The sequence below is a fragment of the Lissotriton helveticus genome, chromosome 7 (genome assembly GCF_964261635.1).
Source record: "Lissotriton helveticus chromosome 7, aLisHel1.1, whole genome shotgun sequence".
Lineage (NCBI taxonomy): Eukaryota > Metazoa > Chordata > Amphibia > Caudata > Salamandridae > Lissotriton > Lissotriton helveticus.
In genome coordinates this window covers 124,464,603-124,490,059 of record NC_136068.1, presented here as the reverse complement: position 1 = coordinate 124,490,059, position 25,457 = coordinate 124,464,603, and the positions used below count along the sequence as shown (strand labels likewise).

The window sequence follows — 25,457 nt, the reverse complement described above, 5'->3', positions numbered from 1 at the left end:
GTAGTGTGGCTCACTGGTTAGAGGCGGCAGGCCTGAGAGCAGAAGTCAGCCTGGGACCAGGGTTCAATTCCCGACGCGGCAGGGTCGTGGACCTTGGTCAGCGGACTCGATAATTCTCGCTTCGGTGCTTACTCTAATCAGGGGTTCCACTCAGCAACTCTGGGCATTAGCTTGCCTAATCTCCACAACGGCCCCACCAATTCCGGGGATGCCTGGCTCCACCTTGGGGACTCCCAGCAAGGGACCATCCCACAGGGAAAGCCAGGACGGGTTCCCCAGAGTTATACAGCGCCGGGACGCCCCGTTGCTGGGGCAGCTGTGCGCTTTACAAGTATACTACATTTACATTTTGCTCACTATGCCACCCCAGTTTGGACCCTGCCATATGCAGAACAGTCTTGACCCTGCTCCTCATGGAAGCAGTGTGGCCCGAATACCAGGCCAGGTGCTCCCTTGACCGGAAACAAGAATCATCAGCCAGGCTAGCTTGAATCCAGTGGCACAGCTAGCAAGAGACTCACTTGTGGGCATACCCTTGGCCACCTTACCCTTGGCCACCTAGGGCAAACATAGCGAACACAACAAGATGATGAACGGAGTGCTGAAACTTTTCAACCACTCACCCCCAGTCAAGAGATCTGGGTTGAATCCATTGTTCTTTTGCACACTATACCACTCCTGTTTGGACCCAGCTGTAAGTAAATCAGTCTTGACCCTGCTTTCTTGGGAACAGTGCAGCCCGAACAACCAGGCCAGGGCCTCTCCGGTCCGAAAAGAAATATGGGAAGCAGAGTCAAGACTGATTTGCATATGGCTTGGTCCAACTGGAATGGCGTGATGAGCATAAAAACGATGGATTTCATAACATTTTCTTTTCAACTTAATTGAAAAACAATTGTTTTATCCTCTAAAGTAGAATCGTACCAGCTTTGCAATGCACTGGGTGTGGCAATATTTACCCACTTGCTCAAGCTAAAACATGAAAAAACAAAATCATAAGAAAAACGTATGAATGTGAAAAATAAAGAAATGAAAAACTGATAAAGAGGAATTGATTATTGAAGAATAGATCCAAGCTTTAATAAACATTCAGAAGCTGCTTTGAAAGTCTTTGAAGAAAAGTGAAATAAGCATAACTTTGAGGTGTCACATTCAAGCATGATGCTGTGTGCACAAACGATAAGTCACAATGGCCTATTTGACCAGAGTGGCTGCAATGTAGCATGACTTGAACGATCAAAACCAGCAGATTGAAATTGAATTAAATTGAAAGGTTTTGAAATGTTATGTGGCGTGCATTTGAAAAACTGAATATGTTTACTGAGTTCATCAGTTTTAGTTGTTGCTACTTCACTTGCACCTAATCACAAATAATATGAAAATAACACAAATATATAAATTTAGCTTGAACCTGAATTTGTTTTATGAATAACTTATTTTTCAATAATGAAAGCAAGGAGCATAAACTATTAGAACAAAACTGTAACATTTGAAATTGTTGTAACAATTAACTAATATGATAATGTTAACTGATTTCCACGGCCTTGCAGCCACAACCGAAAAGGCTCCGCCTCACCATTTCTTCCTACGGACTCTGGAAACAATAACCTGCTTGCGAGCTGTACAGCAGAGATCTCTGGCTGGTACATACCATTGGAACATGGCTTTAATATCCCCTGGACTTGCCGAGTAGTGGGTTTTATGAACAATGCAGAGTGCCTTAAATGATATACGCTCCTCTGCCAAAAGGCAATACAGATCACCTAGACCTTTTGAAGTCGACTGCTGCTTACGAATGTCCAGCGTTAGTCTAGCTGCCACAGTCTGGACCAGTTGCAGCTTTGCAACATTTGTCTTATTGGCCTAAAGGTACAGTGTGTTACAATGGTCTATCCTAGAGGTACCCAGAGCAAGCACAACCTGCTTAGGAACTGGATGGGTCATGAAAGGAAACATTTTGATCGTTCAAAAGCCGGATGACACTGTAAGATTGACCTGGCTGTTCAAAGACAGCTCAAAGTCCAAAATAATGCCCCGATTCTTCACTGTTTGAGCTGGCCTTGGTAGGGTACCTAGTGTATCAGGCCACCAAGTGCTAATCCAGACCGTAAATTGACAATCAAAGAGCAAGACCTCAGTCTTATCACCATTAAGTTTCAGGTGGTTCTTGCCCATCCATGAAGCTACAGCTGTCATACAATGGTTATTATTAGCTGCAAACTCCTCTGAATCTTTGGAGAAAGACACAATTATATATAAGGCACACAAAGTAAAAAAATTAAGAATCTAAAATGGACAGTAACAAAGTCTATGTATCAAATAAATTATCATTTTAGGATTAAAACATTAGGGTCGTTTTAGCAGAAGGTGGTTTCGAGAAAAGTAATGGACAAATTGGAGACATTCTGTGAACAGTAATGTTGGAAGTAGAAAAGAATTATGAGGATCTGGAGGACGGTCTAGGCATGGAGTTTTGAACTATTGATAAGCTGTGAAGTGTTGACAGAATAATGATTTTGGGGAAAAGGGTGATCAAGGGTAAGAATATATATGGTTCATGCTTTGACCCAAGAACTAGATAGTTATGTATCCCGTTTCTTTTGTAACTAGATCAAAATAAAATAATTGTAAAGAGGTTATTATCTCTCCTGAAGGAGAGACGTACAAGGTTTGAAACGCTTTGACACTATGAATACAAAATCTCAGGTTTAAACTTGATTAAAAAAAATCTAAAAAAATTAAGCATGGCATGAGAAAATAAAATGTGAATAAGCAAATGATGGACATTTAATAGAAAATTGATTAAGAGCAATTGATTATAGAACAGTAAAGTGGCAGCAACTATTAGAAATTGTTTTGAGCTGCTTTGAAGAAAATAAAAATAAGCATAATCTTTGCAGTGTGGAATCATGTAAGATGCTGGGCACATGAATAACTAATTGCATTTTCTGCTGCCAGTTTGGACTTGGTAAACGGAAGGCACAAAGCACACAAGAGAAAAATAAGTTAAGTTTAAATTATAGCCTAGTTCTAATGGTTAGCAGCATTTCAATGTCAATAGAGTCAAATGCATTCACAAACTATGAAAGTTGAAGTGGAGGAACCTGCTGATGTGAAAAGGCTTTTCCCTGTATCTTAAGCATTCTAGGGGCCGATTTATTGATCAGATGCTTAGTCAAGTGCTTATGCAAGGAGAGTCTGGCTGTCCATAATTTGTAATGGGCATCGACCCTCTCAAAACAGGAATGTTGTCTCAATGAATAGAGGACAGGGGTCAGTCCTCCACCAATTCTCAAGTGAGGAATATGCCATTTGAGGGCAACACATCTGTGAATAGACCATGGCAGATCAGGCACAAAGCATTTACAGTCCTGGGAAAATTACATTCCTAAAACAGCCTCCTGGATATTAATTAACTTTTAGGATATATTTTATAAGATTGTACTGTAAACTCTAAAGTGTTTTCAACAAATATTACATTTGGTAGAAATAAAATATTTATTCGCTCTGCTGGGGAATAGTTGCTAAAATTTGAACGTTCTGTAAAATGATGCCAGAATTTATTTATAAAGTAAGACACCTATAAATCTCTTGTTTTGGTGACACAGGGCAGGTGAGAGCAAAATAGATCAGATTGTTTCTTCTCCATACTATAATTTGCTTAGCAGCATTCCTTGTGTGCTCCCTTTCCATCTGAAATTTTACTGTCACTCGCACATCTCACTCGCCTCCTCCACGTCTCACTCCCCCTGTAATAATTCTCCCTTGCCACCTCCTTTTTAGGTCTCGCCTGAGCCAGCACATGTGCTGCTCTGGCGAGACATTTCATGAGTGGGCTTTAAAAAGCCGACCACAGCTTTTTGGGTGGCATAGAATAGGTCTCGCCTGAGCCAGCGCATGCGCTGCTCTGGCGAGACATTTAGTGAGTGGGCTTTAAAAAGCCAACCACAGCTTTTCGGGTGGCATAGAGTGTGCAGTTATGTGCACAATGACTAGCAGAGGCGCCATCTGGCTTTCCTCTCTCATGGTGCGCGCACGTCGCATAGCTCACAGCACCCTTATAGCATGCGATAACTTTCGCGGCCGCTCACTTTCATTTTCTCTTCCCGCGGCCGCGTCACTTTTATTTTCTTCCCTACCTGTTGCACTTGTTTACTTGTCCTGACGGCCATGACACTGTACCCATCTCGCCTCTGTACCTTGCTCGGTCTTCCTCTATTTCGCCTTTCCCTTCGCTCCCTGTACCCCTCTGGAGACCACCTCCTTCCTCTCTCCCTCTCTCTCCAGTTCCTTCCCTGTTTCAATCCACCTCCGGTACGTTTTCTGTCTGCGTTGTGACGCCCTAATCTGACACCTCAGGTACTCTCTCCCACTACTCCTGTCTGTGATATTAAAGCGCCTGCATGCTGAAGACTCCAGGGAGGAGCTGTCACCCGTCAGAATTCCTGTCAGATACCAGAAAAAAACACTGCGAGGAAGTAAAACTCGTACGATAGACCTTCCTAGCAGTAAGATCTGTGTATTCAGCAGCAGTGCAATGCTCACAGCTGAGCAATCTGTCTACTAGCAGTAGAAACTGTGAGGTCAGCGGTTCAGCTGCCTCATTTACATAATGTATTAAACACAGAACGCAGTTCGATGGTTCAAAGTGTTGCATTTTATAACAATGTCTTCTGTGGCCTTACAACGCTCCAGGTATACCTAGATACTGCGATATCAGAGGCGACTACTACTCATCTCCAGAGAACTCATTTTATTTTCTTCCGAAAGATATCATTCTGAGTTGAACCGTTCAGTTTACAACCTGTTTTCAACGAGTCGCACAGACTGCTGTTTGCAGCATGTCCCTTAACCCACTGAACTATCCCATCAGTTTGCTGTCTCACCACAAGTGCAAATAAAAAATCGTTTCTGTTTTAATTTTTAAAAATGTCAGCTCTAGATTTGTATGCAAAATGCATTCAATTGTTTATAAAAGCGTTACATAATTTTCTAGGGGTACAGTTTCTGTCCACGAAGATTGGTTTAATAAAACTGTATTTATTGTTGCCAGTAGCTTCACCACTGCATGGCGCAAGGCATTTGTGCTTAGCCAGCACGGCCTGCCCTCGTCTCACTGAGACCACGTGCACTTCTTCAGTCCAGCCCTCAAAAACTGCAGCCGCAGTAAAACCAATGGCTGAAACTCAAAGGGGGGGCCGCGTTAATGGTCCTTTTCAAACAGGCCCTCATAGCCAAAACCACAATGCTTTGTCTGCCTTTTGTTAATTGGGCCTTCCAGAGGTAGCCCTTTGTTAGACAAAAATGCAGCAGTGAGATTTAATAAAAACATATGCTAGTCGGGTTGTGACATCACTACTCGCCTGAGATATTGGAAATAGCTTCACTGCTCTTCTGTAATAATATATTACAGTTGAGTTTCGTTACTTCAGTGCCTCTGCTAGAGCTAGCAAAGAGTGTAAAAAGCAGGCCAGGAACAGAACGCAGATGCCACTAAAACAATTACAGGGAGGAGTGCCTTGTCAGCTTCCCTGCTTCTGAAATTAGATTCACTTAAAATTCAAAAAGATATTGACTGTTAAGGAGATATGTACGGAAGTGTGAATATGTATTGCACTGCTGCTGACTACCTGCAGGTTACCATAATCAGCTCACAAAACCAGCTTTGAAGGTGGCTTACAATTATTCTTGTATGCTATATTTTTGCTGCAAATTACATGCTGCATTTTGTCGTGTTAATTTTCACATTACAAGTTCTACAATAGTTTAAGTCTCATACAAAGGGTCGTGAGCTAAAAAATTGCAAAGGCATAATGGGGACGGGTGGTGTTGCTGCTTTGCATTATAAGTCATGAAATACCCTCTTCTGTACATTATAAGGATATTTAAAGTCCCCTAGAAGTTCTGCGATCTTATGATGGAACTAAGTCTTTGGCTTGTTTCTTTATTTCTTCACATAACTCTTTTCTTGCATAAAGTTCTTTATAATGTACAGTACAGGGTACTTTACCCTTGATATATAGCGCAGAATTCTCTGTATGGAGATGCTAGCCACTTACAAAGTTTGTAGAAGGAGCCAAAAGTCATTGTATTGATAATACAAAGGTGAAAGGCTGAGTCGGTCTCACCAGGGTGTTGCTGACACAATGCCTCAGTGGGTCCAGCAGCCACTGCTGTGTCATTTAAAGACAGTAGGCCAGATTAGGGCAGGACCTGACTCAACCTTTCATCTTTCAGATTGGTAAAATTGTTGTGGTGTAAAAACATACTTTTTAAACTTGGCTTTTCCAATTTACGGGTAAGATTTGCTTTATTTTAGACATTGTGGCTTGCAATACTTTTTTTCTTACAAGATTTGCAAATTCTGTCTTTTTGAAACAATATTTTTCCTTTTATATTCTTCAATATTGTTCTTTTTTAAGATCTTTCATACAGTTATTTTATTGTTTATACCAATTTTCATGATTTTGATGACATACCCTGATCTATTGATGCTTGTTATTAGGTTTGGAGTTTTATAGCTGTAATATAAAAGAAATAAGCATAGCGAACTAATTTAGTCATCTTCATACTACAAGGGAGACTTCAGCGAAGCCGAAAGCAGGTGCATTAACCTACTGATTCCACTACAACTCGGACTTCCCCATAATAGGGCCTCTGTGCGGTTCCTGGTCAGTCCTCCGTGACTGAGATGGCTGGCCTACTCTCAGAATCACGAGCCCAAAGCTTTGAGGATGGATGCTCGCAGCACGGAGAGGTAACATTGTTTCTAGCTCAGACGGACACATGGACAATATAGCCAACTGATGCAGGCTGCTTCCTGAACTTAGCCGGCTTAGGAAGAAAAGCAATAAACTCTACATAATTCAAAAACACCGCCACACAATTAACTGCTATGCAATACCGCAACATACAAATGCACACAGCATAATTTCATTACATAACACATTCAGCATCACCACAGCATTACTCAGCGCAACCACAGCATCACTCAGCACCACCACAGCATCACTATGCGCTACCACTGCATCACTCAGTGCCACCACAGCATCACTCGGCGCCACCACAGCATCACTCAGCACCACCGCAGCATCACTATGCGCTACCACTGCATCACATTGCAGCGCCACAGCAACAATCAGCATCACCACAGCATCAGTCTGCACCACCACAGCATCACTCAGGGCCAGCACAGCATCACTCAACAGCATCACTCAGTGCTCTTTACTCTTTTTAATTACAACTTCTAAGCATGCTGCACAGCAGCCACACTTCTCTACAGCACAGCTTAGAAACATTGGCAAAGTCAATAGCTCTACCTAAACACTTATAAGGCCCCCACAATGCATAGCCAATAGGTCTCGCCTTTGGGACATTATATGTGTTTAGTTATCCAGCACAATGTCCTTCATTAAAAAACATCAAGTGTTGCATGGCTATTCACTTATAAGGTCCCAAAAGTGCGACCTATTGGCTATGCCAATGCTTGTTCTACTTCTCTCCTTACACTTATCCCTTCATCTCACAATGCTCCCTTATTTACATTTCTCACCACTTCTCTCACACTTGTCCCTTAGTCATACTTAGGGTCTCCCTTTCTCACTGTTCTACACCTTATCCTTCCTCTTTCCCTCTCCTTACAGTTTTGTTTTCTCCCTCTCCAGCCTGTCCCACCCTGAATGCCTTGCTCTCCCCCACATTCTCCCCGTTACCTTCAGGAGCTCTGGATCTGCAAACGCCATGATACCTTCGAAGATGATCACATTGGCTCCATACAGCGTTTTCTAAAGAGAATAAAATCTGATCAAAAATCCAAACTGTTGATTACTCAAATGATAGGGCTCTCTGCACCCCCTGACAGTGTACGACATGCCACTGCACCTAGTGCACAATGCTCAAATTCTTACTTGATGGTAGGGAGTGGAGTGCACAATAGGGTATCGTGTCAGTGCAAAGTGGTACGAAAACCAGTATAATTTTGATGGTCCCAGAAAAGTCACCTAATACTGCAATTTCACAGGAACATGACTAGTCAATGCCAGCAGGTTTAGACACACAGACTGGGGTACAGAGTTACACAAGCCTAAACACTTTACTCACATTACACGCCTAGAAATGATCACTGCAGAAGGATGCCAAGAGTCAAATAGGAATGGAGGCTGACGTTTCGGCCGACTCTTTTAGGTTAGTACTGCATAGAGATCCCAGCGGTTACATGGGAAGAGAGAATGAACTCTCCTGTTACTCTTAGAGGTGACAGCGGCATAGAGAAGTCAGGGATTGGTTGGGCTCCAAGATTCTTCATTAAGGGATCTTTGTTAATATTCTTACACATTACAATGCCTCTGCATAAGTGCGAGCTCCTGAACTTGGATTATTGGACCCCGCAAAGTATACTATTAGAATATCGAGTTTAAATATTGTGCTACAATATATTATCATAGCCAGAATATTGACCACCAACCGTATCTCCTCCGCTATGGTGGAGGAGCGTGGTCTCCATGCCAGTTGTCTCAAAACGGCAGGAAATGAAAAATAAAACAATAATAAACATGTTTGTTATCGCTTTATTTTTCCTTTCCTGTTGAGTCTTTGGGGATGGGGCCACGGGGGACGTCAGGCGCAGAGAGAGTGATAATGCACTGTGATAGGTACGCATGACGGTTTGGCTGGGCGTGGCAAGCCAGTCAAACCTTCATGCGCACTGAAGCTGCGTTGCTGGGTTGGAGACAACAGGCACAGGCTCCCAGTCTCGCTGGGAGCTCAAGTCCTTGACGCTCAGGCCAAGCCTGACGCTGCTCTCATGACACCAGAGCAGAGCCAGGATTGGCTGCAGTGGAGTCTGTGCCTGCAATAAGAGGAACAGAAGAGCGCGACGCGGCTGGCTGCAGGTGTGTTTTTTTTTTGTCCCCCCACCCCTTCCGTCACACCACTCTTCTACAGCACCAGCCGCTACTGTTGACCACAAAAATATTGTGCAACTAAGTATATATAAAAAAGGAAACTATTACCCTGCAACCAACTGTCAATAGCATGTAGTGCGGTATATTCACATGATATGCATACTCTGCCATCTAGTGTTGGGCTTGGATGTTTGCAACTTGCTTTTCTTTTCTAGGACAAAGACTACACCGCAATTTATTTCTGCTCATTGGGTGTGTACTGGGAGTGGAGAAGAGTGTTGAAGATAAGTGTACGGTGCACTGCGAAAGGTAAGATGGGAATACATAGTAAAACATCTGTGATAATCAATGGCTTCCAGGGATAAGGGTAAGATCATATGAATCTACAGCACTGCATTCTAAGAACGGATGGTTACAGAGTAAGTAAAAGTTTCAGTTCATAGCATTTGCTGTAGATACACATGGTCTGCATATACAGTAACGAAGTGTTTCCCCTTAGCTGGGAATGCCAGGCTTGAATCTGGTCTTATTTAGTTGAGTCTTGGGGTAAATATTTCTTGAGTAATTGCCCTCCAACACAACTGTGCAAAGATCAAACCCAATGTTAACAGAGTGCTATAACTAATATAAGTTGTTAAAATTATAAATCATTCTAGGCTCAGAAATATTCTACTTGCAACTAATGTTTCAAAAGGTGATGCTTAGATTGTTCCATTGGCAGAGGTGCAATTTGTATCCAGGTTTATTTCCAACTGTCTAGAGATAGTTTCCTTTTTTCTCAGAATGTTCTATTTGGGCTAACTCTGATTCTCAATAAACCTCTGTCTTAGAAGTTTAATTCTAAAGTCTTTAGAGCTCTTATAATTGACGTTAGACTCCCCACAAGGGGTTGCTGCGCTCGGCAACCAAATTAAAAGGAAGCACCTGATCAAAGTTCTTTGTCTTTTGAGTTTCATAGTTGAAATAAATCCAACAAGATCACCGCTCAGAAATTATTGTAACATGAATCTGGTCCTTAATCTGTTGCATGCACAGTTCTCAGAAAAAAAATGAGTCACTACCCTTCCTTTTTGTTTGGTCTTTTCTTTTTGCAGAGTTGAGGTCTCCTCTGAAGGCAACCGCCATTTCGGAGGGAGAGTTAAATCACTGTGTCAAGTTCTTACTTGGATCAAGGGACAGAGGAGTAGAGGTAAGAGAGAGACTTCCTCCCAGCTAGGTTTTTACAAACCCAAGCAAGGGTGTGGCTTTTATAGCCAAGTCCAAGCAAGAGGGTGGCTGTAGGGTGTAGCTTTTACAACCAAAGCGAAGCAAGGGTCTGGCTTTATGGCATGATTTTACCTGGCCCAAGCCAAATTCTGCGAGATTGAAATGGAAAGGCTATGGTATCCAAGTGGGGGTTGAGGGGCATTTTGGAAGCAGGTATCCATTTGCTGGATGAATGTGAGGTTCCCAACGAAGGATGAATATAAATTTGAAGTTTGAGATGGCCTACATACAGCGTTTATATTACAGGCTGCACTGCTCACGACACTTGGCTTTGCCATAGTTTGTTTGTATGAGTTTAACAATCCATCTTGCAGTGACTGAATTAGAGAAGTGGTGTCCCATGTGGGCTTTGGTAAAAGTTACAAAAAGGTTTTTGTCTGACAGAAGGACTTGATCCTATCAGTGTAATACACAACTGCCCTTTAAACACCTCGTTTTGTGTAAGGCTTTTTCCGCAGTGGATTCAGGACTGTGGGAAAAAAGATGGGCAGCTCAATAGTTTGATTAATGTGAAAAGGTGAGACTACCCATAGCAGAAATTAGCTTACAAGAACCACCTAAATAAAAAGTGTTACCCTATGTTAAAGCCTGTTACTCACTGATGTGTCTGCAAGAGGTGACTCTAATCAGAAGGCCACTTTCAATGACAAAAACGTTAGATCACAGGAGTGGGTGGTTGAAATGGCAGGCCCATGAGACGCGTGGGAACTACTGTCAAACTAATGAATGATTTGAGTGTCCTCATCCAAACAGCAATGTTTGGTAAAAACGTAGACTGATCTCCATGGCAGCCTTACACGTTTCATAAACACTTCACAGCCAAGCCGCAGCAGCAGCTTTTCCTCTTGTAGAATGTACTGTTGATCTACCAGGTAAAGGCTTACCAGGTAAATATCCTGTTGGTAACAGCATACTATGCAGGATACTATCCATCTTGCAATAGTAGCCGTTGGGAAAGCCATCACAGACCGACGGTAACTATATTATTATTATTATTATTATTATTAAATCGGTTTTGTATAGCGCCCGGTTACCCTGGAGCATCCCTGCGCTTTTGCCAACTAGCGACATCAGAGATAGCGGAAAATGATAGGAGAGATTTAGCAGAAGAGGAGGGTCTTAAGTTGTTTTCGGAAGCGCAGGAGACACGGTTCTGCGCGAAGACTAAGGGGTAGGGCATTCCAAAGGACGGAAACGTTGACCGAGAATCTCCTGCCTCCCGATCGAGCCTTTTTTACCCTTGGGACGACCGTCAGGTGTTGCTGGTCTGATCGTAAAGTTCTGCTCGCTTTGTACGGGGTTACCATTTTCTGCAGGGCGGGGGGGCCTTTGCCTTGCAAGATTTTGTGTGCGAGGCATAGGGATTTGAATTTCACTCTTTCCCGAATTGGCAGCCAGTGTAGTGCCCTTAATGCAGGTTTAGCAGAGCAGGACATGGGGATGTTGTAGAGCGTTCGTGCTGCCGCATTTTGAACTTGTTGGAGTCTGTTCAAAGTGCTCTTGGGGGCCCCAAGGTAGATCGTGTTGTTGAAGTCCAACCTGGACATAATTAGACCCTGTATCAAGAGTTTTCTCGACAGAAAAGGGATGAGAGGCAGTATCTTACGTACTGATCTGAGGAGACCAAAACAGACGCCCGCCAGTTTGGATGCCTGGGCTCTAAGGGAGAGATCTCGTTCCATCCAAATGCCCAGGCTCTTGATCTCATCCTTGGGTTCAGGAAGGCACCCCAAGCAACTGGGCCAGGCTAAGCTGGGAAAGGAGGTTTTTTTTGGTCCCATCACCATGATCTCCGTTTTGGACCCGTTCAGTTTGAGTGCTGAGTCCCCCATCCAGGAGTGGACCTGTGAGAGGCAGGCTTGGAGTATCTGGGAGTTCTCCAAGGATTGTGAAAGGGCGAACACCAATTGGGTGTTGCAGCGTAGCTCACGATCTTGATGTTGAATGGGGCCACCACCTCCTCCAAGGGAGCCATATACACGTTGAATAGTGTAGGGCTCAGGGAGGAGCCCTGAGGCACACCGCAATGGAGGGGGGTGGATGCTGATCGTGCGCTCCCTTCCCATACCTGGAAAGATCTTTCGCTAAGAAATGACCTAAGCCAGTTTAGCGCTGTTCCTCTCACTCCGGCATCTGATAGTCTCTGGAGTAGCACTTCAACTATAGCCTACAAATGAATCATCAGATTTGTGTACATTTTTGGTCTAATATACAATTTTAACACTCTGCTAAAAAATGTAAAGTTTTTTCTACTGGAGCGGAAAGGTTGAACAAGTTACTTCAGTAACTATCTTTCCAGTAGATTTCTCACCTTGTGAAGTACTGCTCCTGACTGTCCGTAGGTGGCGCCGACTTTGTTCCACTCTGGAAATGATAAATGAAGCTGCTTATAAGCAGCAGCCATCCACGCTGATGCCAGTTTCTTTTGGAAGCTTGTGTTAGCAGTAAGATTTGGTGCACCATCAGCAGACTGGAATGACCAGTGTGCAGATGCCTAAACTGGGGCATTTGAAGATGGAAAAGGAGACCACTCCATAGAACGGGGAGGTGGTAGGGCCTTGAGGAATATGTGCATCCACCAGAAAAAGCATTACCAAAAGTTAAGTAATTTGTTCTTCTGAAGGATACTTCTAACCTCATCTTATGAACATACCAAAGCAATACCTCCGAAGGTGGCGGAACTGTGAATGGTTAAAAAAGTCCTGTAAGACCAAATGGGCAACATGCCCTCTGGCTGTCAAGGCAGTAATGAACGTGTGATCTGATGTCTATATAGGAGCCTGACAGATACCCGGGACAGTCACCCTGCGAGCCAATTCAGTGGTAGCAGCCTTAGTTCTAGTAGATTTTGCCCTCAGGTCTTCTGGAATCCTCTTCTTAGCCAATAGGTGGCAAATCTTATAACGAGAGACATTCACTGGGAGATGGTCTATACACATAAGAAAGTGAGGACCAAATTCAAGTCCTACTGTGACATCCCAAAGTGCTTTCGCAGAAGCACTTGTTGCAAACCTTTTAGAAAATGCATCACGATTTGAACACGACTGGCTGGTCTGGCAAACGTAAAAGGGCCGAAAGACCAAACAAATTACCTTTAACAGTGCCCACACCAAGTCCTTGCTGTGCAAGACAAAGCAAACGGAAATGAATCTGACAATTTGACTGCAACAGGCAAGTCTGGCGGGTGCCAAGCCATAAACCTATACCAGCGTCCATCATACACTGATGTCATGGCCGGGTGCCTGGCAGCCAGGATCACTTTAACAACTTCATGAGGAAGGCCAATGGTGATCAACTGCTGCCGCTCAATTAACACATGGAGGTGCAGAATCCGCATGTGCGAGTGTAAGACCCTGTTTCTGCTGCTGCAAGTGGCAGCCTGATCAGGGGGAAGATGCTTAGGCCCACAAGTTTCAGATACTAGACTCTTCGGATCCCCATCGGAGCCACCAAATTGATTTCGGCCCAGTTGTTTCTGATCTTCAGAACTCTGGGCAGGAGAGGTAGTGGCGAGGAGGTGTACATAAGTCCCCTTCTCCACTACATGCGGAATGAGTCTCCGATGGAGAGTATTCTTGGGAACTCCAGCAAGCAAAAGTGTTGGCACTGCGCATTCTTACTGGGGTGAAAAGATCGACCCAGGGATAGTTTCATTGCTGGAAGATGCCCTGAACCCTACCCAGGTGTAACAGCCATTCTACACTGCTAGGCGTTGGCGGCTGTAATTGTCTACCCTGCTGTTTACAGATCTCATCAGCTAGGTAGCCTACAGGGAAATGCCCTGACGGTTCAGCCAGTTCCAGAGGCCCAGGGCTTTCTGGCACAGGATCCAAGACTCCACCCATCCTCCTAGTTGCATTACCATTACCAGATAACAGTGGTATAGTCCGTGAGAACCTAAACCAGCCGGCCCTTGATAGTCGGCAGCAAGGCCTTAAATGCTACTCCAGATTCTTTGGAATTTTATTTAAAGGTAGTTAATAGACCCTTTCATAGATGGCTATTAACAAGGTTTAGGTACAACCAAATTCCTTTTTTGTTGGGAACAAACCTGGTCTGGAGCCCTGCTGATAAGGCTTTACCCTGCGATTACGATAATTGCTCTACCCAGGACAAAACTCATTTCATGTTTTTTTGTAAACACTATTCAGTCATAAGGAAAAAATATACTTGTTGGTCCGATGGAAAGTCTTGAAAGCGTACAGTATCCAGGACTGCTTAGGTAAAGTAGAAGTGAATGGCTTCTCAAAAGGAAGCGGCTGACCCTGCCTCCTACCAGATGGCGGTGTGCCACTAAGTACGCACTAAAGAGGTTTTGAGGTTGTTGCCAGAGGGGCAAGGGCTTGGGATGTATGCTGCCTCTGATGGCCTGGCTGTTGTCTGTTGGGCCCTTGGCCCAACCTTGAATGGGCTGGGAGGCCTGTTGTGCAGGTGGCGGGGCCTAATGCTGTTGATACACCAAGCCCCTGGCATATCCCCAAAAAGGGCAAAGTTGTTGGGGAGGGGATTGCTGGACTGGTGCACAAGGGCCCAAAACATCATGACCTTCTCGCTCCCCTTAAAATGCTCTTGGGCCAAGTCTGCCTTTTTGCCAAACAGGCAGGTACTGCTGAAGGGCATGTTCATGAAGGACTCCTGGATGTCGAAAGACTGTGGATCTCATTCATGGATTGCCCCAATAGCCCTTCCTAGGCAATCTATGGCATCTAGACCCAGGTAGATGACGACCTTAGCCGCATCATGTCCATCCTGATTGGTTTAGGAAGGTAAGATCTCACCAACCATGTCCCAAAGTGTGTGGGTGTAACGTACAAGAAGGCAGCTAACGTGGCCCACCCTCAAGGCAATGCTGACCGAGGAGACATGCATTCGCAAAACATTTCAATACTTTTTTTGTACGTTTGGACTTATCTTCATCATAAGGGGTGGCAAACTTTTCTCTATCCCCTCTATTCTCGTCTCCATATGGCTGGCTCTGGTTGGAGTCTGAGTTAAAACATATGTGTATTGTCTGTGAGCAAGTGTACTAAAAAAGTATACGGTTGGGGCCTGAGGGAATGAATACTGGCTGCACCACATCAGGATCTGGCCATAACTTCAATCTAGGATGAAATTAATTTGGCTCAGAGTCAGAGACCATGATGGTTTGTGGCTCCTCTTCTGGGACTGACGGCGCCAGCATCAAAGACTGCAGGACCAGCTCAGTGTCCAGGCCAAATCCAAATTTGTCACCAACTTCGGTGTGGTGCTCAAAGCAGGCTATGGGGCACAGATGGCACTGAGGGCAGACCTGCTGGCAGTAACCTGCCTATGAATCCTGGGGCCCGAAAGCATGCCAGAGGGAGCTGAAAGTGTATCAAAGATGTGCAGGATGGCATCTTGAAAGGCTATAACTTGCTGTGATGTTGCCAATGGTATTGCCAATGGAGCTTGGAACTTGGGGGACACAGGGACCAAAGACGGGTCTGACTCCTCGGTAGAACAGGAACAAGACCTGGAGGCATTGTGATGTCTTTGCACCTTTTCTGGAGAACAAGAGTAGCAGGAAGGGGCTGAATCACCCTTAGACTTCTTACGTTACCCAAAGATTTCAACTGCAAAGATGATCAGCTGCGAGAATGACTATGGGAGCAGGAAAAGGAGAAGGTCCACCCTCTCAACAGGACCTGCAAGAAGTCTTGAGGTGCTTTGCCACGTAAAGCTTTGCCTGGGGTTCACAAATGGCCTCCGGATTGGTCTGGGCGCTATCATTATGAGCCGAGCCCAATCACTAGAAAGCCACCTTGTGGGGATCTGTCAAACATTTGTTTATGTCAGTCCTTCCAAGGCTTAACCCCTGTAATATTAGGGGGTGACATGTTTCCTAGTAGATTGGAAAAGTTTGAAGGAAAAACATCATTTCACAAAGTGAAGAAAAGAACTCTAGATCCAAGTCTAGAGATGCAAAAAGAATGGAACTGACATCAGCGCACATTGGTGGCGCTTATATGCGGCTCTGTTCATCACTTAAAGAGAGAAACAAAGTTGGTGTGGAGCTGCATGATACCACCAATCGGCACACAGGAGCACCGTTTTTGGAGTTTTCGGATCTAATGTGGGGGATGTTCACAAGGTGAGAAATCTGTAGTTAGAATATCCATAAGAAATTTAAAAAGTACCATGGAAGTGAGATAGACTCTTTGATATGGAAATCAGGAAAAATGTGGGTGTGTTCTCAACACTTCCCTATTGTAATAAAATACTGTGTATGGTTCAGTTACAGACTATGCTAACAATTAACTTACTGTTCTAGCCGAAGTGATTACAACTAAAAAGGCTACTTTCTAAGAAAGGTGCAGTATCAAAGCCTTATAGATAGGCACGAAAGGTGAAGCCTTTAATATAGAGAACAATAAATTGAGTTCACCTGGAGAAGAAGGCTGCCGTCTTGGAGGGTATATTTTCTTCAGTACTTCAAGAAAATATTTGACCCCTGGGACTGTTAAGATGGATTCCTGGTTTGGTTCTTTTGTTTTCTGTAGCCGGATTTTGAGAGGTGGAGAAAATACGTTATGATGATATCTTCCTGGCATTAAATAGGGTCATGATTTTTTTAATACATCAGATTAACCCATTTCTATTTAAAACTGTAGGAAGCTCCTTTGGAAAGTCGGTTAGCTTCTATTAGTATGCTCATTCATTCCTGGGACCGACCTAAGTGTCCATATTGGTGTATCTTAGAAGCCATGCAGACAAATTCAGTGATTGTAAATTTGGATGATGAGCCTTTATTTGTATTTCGATAACAGATTTGGTCTGCACGGCAACTTATTGTATTATGTTATTGAAAGATGAAGAAGGTCTGGACAACACTACTGCCTTAGGCACTCTGGGGCAATAAGTATTACCTATAAATTGCACGCATCAGTTTAATTAGTTACTAATTGAATCACTGGGAACGGAGGAAATGTGTTCAACCAATTCATCAAAGGGAATCGCCCAGCAACCCTGGTTACCAGACACTCAATACAAAGCTTTGGCATTTTACCCTGTTGTGAACAGGTCTATCACAGGCTATGTCCAGTTAAGAAAAATGTCTTGGGTATATCGTAATTTATTTCTCACCTGTGGTTTTCAATGTAAAACCTGCTTGACAACTTTGTAGCCCTGAGAGCTGCAAATGCTCAGATTCCTCACCAGAAGGCATTGCCAAGTCGCTTAGGCCTCCAAGGACAGAATCTTCAACCTAGGTAGGAAGGGGCTGGAACCTTTTGAGCATCTTTGTCTTAAAACTGTTTGCACTTCAACACTTCATTATAGATCGCTACTCTCCCAAGCAGGCCACGATCTTTCCCCCATTCGAGACCAACGGATGACAGACTTTGGATGGAGACTGACAAAGACTGAGCGATTTACTTAGTCATACTCCTCGCACCTCTCTCAATGCTCACTTTACATTGATGCAATACTATTATCTCCACAGGGTTTACTTGATGCCTAAAAGAATCAACAGAATGTTCCCAGGTCATCCGTCTGCATACTGGGACTATTTCCCAAACCCCATATTAAAACTATCACCTCCAAATTAGCAGACCTCGCTCTGATACTGCTGCGCAGTCATATTTCCATGTTCTGGAAGACCCCCACAGGCCCTTCATTACCAGATTGGAGACAGGAACTTACTAAGTGAGCAGAGTGTGAGATTGCCAACATAAAACTGGAGGTACAGAGAGCAGAGGGCAGCCCTGAACATTCAAAAACATGGGAACGGATCATGACTGAGTGCCTGATTTAGATGTTGCCTGATCTTGTTCTGCTATTGCTTTTTCAATAGTTTTTCCACCCACGACTTTGCAGTCTGCCCGCTGTATATATATGTTAGTAGGTCTCTGGAGAGAAGACCGTCAGAATCCCTCCGCCAGAATCTTATTCCTGTGTCGACAGCGTCCGAGGCAGAAGCGGATGAAGACCCGCCGAGAATACCCCAGAGCTGATTACTATGTGCCTTTCCTTTTATGAAACTGTGGTGGTGAAACCTCCATACTCAGGTTGCCAAAAGCGATGAAAAAAAGAGGTGAAAATGTACCTTTACTTCCAATTCCATCTTGATCCCTATTGTCCGGGTCCTTCCTGTACTGCTGCTCCTTGACCATCTGTTTGTATTGGATATGATTTTGCTCTCTGCCACCAGCTCCTCTCCTCTCTTCTAGTGTTTGGTGAGGTCTTGTATCTCATCCCAGTGGTGCCTGTCACACCAGAAGAGTAGGCCAATGGAATTTGTGATTGTCCAGTGTGTGGCTACCCCCATTGCCACATGCTTGCCAGCAGCATCTAGTCACTTGCTCTCTTCGTCAAATGGAAGCAATCGCTTGTTGCTCGCACTGAGGCACGTTTGTGCTCCGGGCGTACAACCAGTAAGTTGGATGGAACCTGAGCAAGGATGTATACTGGGCCATTTGAAGCAGGTTTCAACTTTTTTCAACCCTTGGGGTGACAACCCTAGTTTCATTGGCTCCTGAAAATGATCTGTTGCGAACTTTAAAGTTCCCATGAGCATGGGGAGGTACTACCCCAATCTTTTGATCTTTGACAGAGCCTACTCACAGAAAACATCCTTGTCCTGTATGATATGCATCTCCACCTTGTGATAATCAGGGACCCTCTGAATTACTGCCAGATAATTGGTGCTGTTATCATGTTATCAGGTAGGGAAACGTTAGTGGGGTACAGTCCTAGATCAGGTTTATCGATGGGATGCACGTTGTAACTCTTTCATGAGTCACCTCCCTCCATGGGCACTAAGAGCTTAAAGTATGGGTCCAGAGGGTGATAGGGGATACCAGGGTCTGAATCTCAGCGGAGAGATTCAGGAAGGGATTGTGGCGAGTGAGGCCGAAGAGGCATGGAAGTGGAAGTGGTTAAGGGAACATCTAGGAACAGGGGGAAGTGGTGGCAAGCTCATTGCAGTGTACCTAACCATTTTGGCCCCTGTAGGCATAGGAGGGTCAATGGGCAACTTCTTCTCTAAGGTCAAATTCTGTTTTTTGGGGATTTGGAACGGTGTATGTGTGGGTTCAGCAGGTGGCTTGGTGTCAGGTGTTGGCATCTAAGGTTCTAGTGGTGCCTGACTAGGCGAGGCTTTTGGCATAGGCTTTGGGCACTGGAACTGAGTGTTTGATGTTGAGGGGGTGTCAATGTAAGCGTACTACTCTGGAGAATTTCTGGGCATCGAGAGGCTCTAGGGGGATGATTGGTGTCACCTGCAGTGCCAGACCCGAAGGTTGGTGTCTTTACAGACTTGACTGAAGGCTCGATGCCCTCAGAAGCTCTGTCTCATTCTGATGAAGTTTTGAAGGTCAAGGTGACTGAACTTGCTGTGTCTGTGGCAGGACCAGGGCTCTAGGCGTAGTTCTGATCTTTGACCAGAGCTTCAGGGCTGGCATGCAGACTCCAGCAGAACGATGTCAGAGCCTATAGAGAACACCATCTCTGGGCTCTTGCCCCCCAGAGCAGTAGAAAGACCGGTTAAGCCTGCCTCCTCCTCAGTGTCAATTAGATCTTCTGGCCAAAAGATGTCTGGGGTTTCAGGGGAGGTTCATCGTTCCATCGTGTGATGCACACAATGCCTTCCTAGTTATTGCATGGGCTTTTCGTGCAACAAAAGGCTCATCAGGCATCGCAGGAAGTCTTGGTATTCTTAGGTGAGAGACTAAGGTTGCACATGCCATGATGTTCCGACCATGGGTACTTGGCATTGCACCTTGAGTGTCCAATTCATAACACCACTTCAGGCCATTCTCAACCTGACAGTGTCAAAGTTCTGTCTATGTTGGGCCATCTGGTCATGGTACGTCGAGAAGATGTTAACATGGTGTCTCGAAAGACGGAACTATGGTATTGCTGACGAGTCCTCAAACTGAGCGCTGGATAAGCAACAGTTGTTTTGTGAATCTCTGTTATGGAAAACCTGAAGGGTGTTCCTGAAGAATACATCAAAAAACGTACCGGTTTTGGACCTGGCACTCAAACGATTGAACCCAATGGTGGAAGAATTCAATCAGAGGTGGAGTCTTTGTCTTGGTGCATTGTGGACACAGCAAGTCTTGTGACTCGAAATGTCTTAACAAAACAAGTTGCAAAAGTCTGGACCCAACTAAATGGCAGGAGTTTGCAGGGCCCTGTGTAGCTACCGCCACACATGCTACAAATATATTTTTACTATACTTAACTCCATACCTACGTACCTTGATGAGCTAAGGATATATATACTGTGGAGAACTGGTGTTTTCTGTAAGTTATTTGTTCTTGTCAATTATGGAATATTTATTAAATTCATAAACAGCAGAATCACTTCGCACATGGCCATGCACATGTTCATGCCCTCTTGTGTCCTGACATTTATTTCAAACTGGTGGCCTGAGGAACTAGGCCTTGCCCCGGCCCCTAAGGAAGTAGTCAAGAATCTAGGCGTCAGAATGGATCTAAACCTTACCCTTGAGGCTCATGCTAATAATACTGCGGGCTCCTGTTTCTACATCCTTAGTCTACTTAGAAGGATTTTTCCCCTTCTACCTACTTCCACCAAAAAACATTAATGCAAGCTTTGGTAGACTATACTATTGTAACGCCCAGCTATTTTCGGCAAATGAAGGTTCCCTCAATAAACTGCAAGTGGTGCAGAACACGGCCGCCCGTCTCGTAGCCGACGCCCCAGCCAGAACACCCTCTGCTCCCCTCCCTAATAATCTCCACTGGCTCCTTGTTAGAAAGTGGGTAAAATTCAAAATAGGTTGCACTATCTTCAAGGCCCTTAATGGTCAAGGCCCTTTCTATCTTTCCAACAAACACCCCTGCATGCATGCTTAGATCAAGTTCTGAACTTTTGTTATGCACCCTTAGAATCAAAAAAGCGCGCAGCGGAGGCAAAGCATTCTCCTACCTGGCCCCTGCCTACTGGAATAAGCTACCTCCCCATCTCCGCATCTGTCAGAATCTCCCCCAGTTCAGAAAGCTTCTAAAAACGCACCTCTTCTAGTTCTTTGCCTCGGCTGATTCATCCCGTCCCAAGCGCAGAGATACCCTTTTGGGTGATTCAGCGCTATACAAATCAATAAACTTCAAACTTCAAATGCCTGGAAACAGTACACTGGCTCTTTAGTTTATTTACCATTAGCCTTGAATGGCATTGATGGGAAAGCAATGTGTAGTAATCACTTTTTTGTTTGCTCTGTTAAGCGTTTCCTACACCAGTTAAGTCTCACGGTCTGTTCTATCTATGCTAAGCAGTCCTTTTCTGTGGAGGAGTGTTTACCCTGGGTAACAATTTACCATGGGCTGGACCTGCTCCCCTTCTTCCTCTATTTCAGCCCCTGTTCTTGCATCAGAAGCATCATTCTTTACAATTTAAGTTTTGAACATGTCTTTGATCGCAATCGATTATAGTTGCTCGATATAAATAAGCACTTCACTTACTTGCCGGTTGTTTTCAAAGGGGGTCAGTGATTTGGACTGCGGTGCATACATTTTGAGGTTTCTGGTGTAATCCTTTGCAAGAAGACAGGACAAGGACTCTCAGCCCAGAGCTCCAGGCCCCAACGGAGACTTGAAGCCAAGTCTTTCGACATGGCATACAGCTATCTCCCCGCATTTACACTCTAATACTCTATTTTTAATTCCTACAGCAAGCAAACGTTCCTAACTCCACAGTAAAGAACAGTATTACACACACCCCTCATGGTAAGCACAAGCTCCATTGTTCTCAAATAACAGACCTTACTGATCCAATCTCCTCAACATTACCACAATTCCCCAATCTTAATAATTAACAGACATTAATGCATCTGTCTCCTCACAGCAGATCTTAATGTTCCAATCTCCTCAAACAGCAAACCTTAATGCTCTCCTCTCCACCCCTCCAACACAGCAGCCATAAATGCTCTAACCTCCCTCACAGGAGATCTTGGAGCCTCAGGCCCACACCCGTAGGCTGGCACCCTACATCAGACCCCACCCGCCATCCATATGAGCCCTGCTCTCTCACCCACTCCTTCTTTCGGCTATGGCTGCTGAAGTCATACACAGGGATCTTCACACTCTTCCCCTGCTTCAGCTTCTTGAGGGTGGAAATAACCAGATCAAAGTCAAAGGCGTCAGGGTGATCAAAATTAAAGTTGTTTCCGGCTGCCATCGCCTGCTCCTCTGGGGTCAGCACCTGTCACAGAAAAGGCAGCAATGAGTTATCAGGTGGTTCTAAAGCACTCTGTCCACATAAGAGCACCCACCTCAACCACAGCCCAGCTAGGCAGATGAAGTCATGAGCCACACTCTACAACCAATACTATGTGCATTTCGCAAAACGCCAAATTAGAGAACACCAAGGGCCTCCTTCTGAGTCCGGCTGACCACTGGGGCAAAAAGAATGTGACTGCACCTTGCATTGTTTCTTGAGCGGTTTCACCATTCTGCGTTTTTGGAGATGGAATGGGAAACAACATGCCTATGCATTGTACATTTTCCCCTTTACCAGCTTATTTTCCCCACCAGGCAGAATCTGTTTGGGGGAAAAGTCCAGAAGTGTATACTCTTCCACAACACAATCAAATTTGGTAGCATAAATTGTGTGCGCCTAAGTCAGATTTACTGGCCTACTCAGAATGAGGGCCCACTTCTGTGTATAAGAAGCGTCAAATGGCAGTTCTGCGGGAAAATACACTTGAAGACAATCCAAACTGATTAAATAATTAGCAAAAACCAAAAACTGTGTTTGACCCCATTCTTGAACTGGAGCCGCTAATTCTAAAATATAGAGTGTCAAAAAATCAAAAATGTCAGTCAACTTCTTTAGAAATATGAATTTGAAGTTTGTGCAAAAACGTTTTTAAAAGCAAGAAGACTGAAATTAATTCATAATAAAGAGTTCAATGTTGCGGCAGTCTGGTTTCCATTTCACCCAGGACCATAAACAAAATTAGGAAAGGTGAAGGAGGAGGAAGTATAGCAAAGGAGACGGGCGGAATGCAGAATGAGAAATAGTAGGAAGGCAAAGAGTACACCTTTATAGTGTTAGAAATGAAGATAGTTATTGGCAGAAGACCTTGAAGTCTTGATATGTTTGCTGGCTGAACACCACACTCAAATTGCACCAGACTCTGCATGAACTCTTAGAAGAGCATAGTCTAAGCTAGAAAGCACCTCCTAAAACAGGATCCCAAGGTCTATCGTCAGTGGCCGACAACAGCTCGAACAGAAGCAAACACTTTCAACTAGCAAAGGGTACAATTGTGGCTTCGTCCAAAAACAGACGTTGTTTGAAGTATATGCTTCTGCACCTGTGCTGGGAGATGTAGAGTGAGCACAGTAGCAAATATACAGGAAGACTGAGATGGTCATGATATTATGATATTGGAAAACGGCCCAGAGCCTACCCTGGCCTCTTGTTGGACTGGGTCCTGACATATGACAAGCTCACCCACAAAAATATTACAAATATATTTTTTGTATTTTGGACCAAAAATGCAATTTGATCATGTTTGACTGAACTAAATTCTATGTGTTCAGAACCACATACATCTGTCTTATCCCCAGTACCATTTACATTAACTGTTTACTTGACCTCCTGGGGTAGACTTCTATATATAGACACCAATGACACCGCCTGCTTTTTCTCTACCAAGAGACGCAAGAGTGGATGCCACAGATTTGTAGCCTGATGCTGGTTAGATAGATTTGTATGAAGGGTATGGAAGTGTTACGTACTCGTATACTAGTTCTGTAAAAGAGGATTCCTGACTGAAGTCATAAACATAGAATATTCCCACTAATGTGCGAGAAGTCCAGAACACTTTTTTCCAGAGCATGAAGCAGTCAATCTGTAGTTGGAAGAAGGTACCTAAAGGGTCCTCTGCAGAAATAACCAGTCTTGGCACATGTAGTGGGGAGCTGAAATGCTGTCATCAGGATAGACACCATGCTGTGCTTCTGAATAAAAAGAAAAACAGAAGCTGCAGACCGTCTCGAAGTTACTCTCCTCGACACTGATTGTCTCAACGGTGACCTCAACAACATGGAAGTAGACCTCCTAGGCAGTGACGGGTGTTCACGGTATTGAGTGGTCCGCCACTGATTGGCTCACTGCTAACAGCCGAGGTGTCAGCACAGTCCTCAACACCAATGAAGATGGCACTGGACGGGATGGAACCAGAGGTAAAGTGGATGGTAGTTGAAGTTTTGGTGCCCACATCAGTGGCGCTCCCGAACCCCTTGATGGCAAATATGCCAGTATTGATGCCTGTCTAGACATTGTTCAGTGCTCCCAGGTGTGGCGGGAGTGTCCAGAAGGGTGACACCGTGTTTTCTTCATCTCCTCTCTCTAGAACTCCCTCTAAGGGATTATGGTCTAAAAAAAGGGTGCCCCCACACTACAATTTTTCTCCCATTTCTTTCTCTCCTACGGAGATCATACGTCGTCAAGCTTTCATCTCAGGCAAACCCCTTGAATCCAAGGGGTTCTCCTTGTAATTTTTTGTCAAACATTTCACTCTTTCACAGAATTTGTAGCGGGTAGACAGACTACACAAACTGAATGCGCCAAATCATTACCCTCCCACAATGTCACCTCCAGCATCAAGCGATTGTAGGTAGCTCTGAAGCGGGACCCATATGTCTTTGGGCCAGCAGTGGGCGTCAGCAGCTCCGCTTAGAGATCCAGCTGTTCACTGCAATAGATCAAACAAAGAGGTGACCAACTGCTTATATTTAGATAACTTGCCCCTACCACAACAGCAGGCCACCAGACGCTTCACCTGCAGGGGGCCAAGGCTGTGCAGCAGCGAAAGGCAGAGGGCATATCCCACACCCAGCTCAGAAGTGCCACCGGTCATGTAGTATTGAATATGCTACTTACCAGTATGCATCTGTTCTTGGCATGTAGGGCTGCTGACATTCATATCTATAGCATAGATCGCCGCCTAGTGTTGGGTCCGGATGATTGCACATTGTTGTCCTGGAAGAGTCTTCGAAGTATCACGAGATAGGTGGCTCCTCCCCTGGACTACAGTGCGCATGGGCATCGACTCCATCCCCAGATTGTTTTTAGCCATTGTGGCGAAGATGGAGTGTAACAGTGTGAGCGATGACCATGCTAAGAGTAAGTGTAAATTCTGCAGCCGCTACAGGCGCCGGGGAGGAGGGCGGGCGATATGAATGTCAGCAGCCCTACATGCCAAGAACAGATGCATACTGGTAAGTAGCATATTCAGTTCGAGGCATGTGGGCTGCTGAATTCATATCTATAGCATAGAATACATAGCA

General features: G+C 44.6%; 1 protein-coding gene across 3 annotated transcripts in view; it reads right to left on the bottom strand.

The window, feature by feature from the left end:
* The window catches only part of UCKL1 (uridine-cytidine kinase 1 like 1), a 283,720-nt gene that overhangs the window by 88,358 nt on the left and 169,905 nt on the right, over positions 1-25,457 (bottom strand). For all 3 annotated transcript variants that reach the window (XM_078651664.1, XM_078651665.1, XM_078651666.1), the window contains 2 exons: positions 22,189-22,359; positions 7,713-7,784 (listed from right to left, as the gene is read on the bottom strand). In XM_078651664.1, the coding sequence (XP_078507790.1) occupies positions 7,713-7,784; positions 22,189-22,359 (243 nt within the window). The remainder of the gene's footprint in view (positions 1-7,712; positions 7,785-22,188; positions 22,360-25,457) is intronic.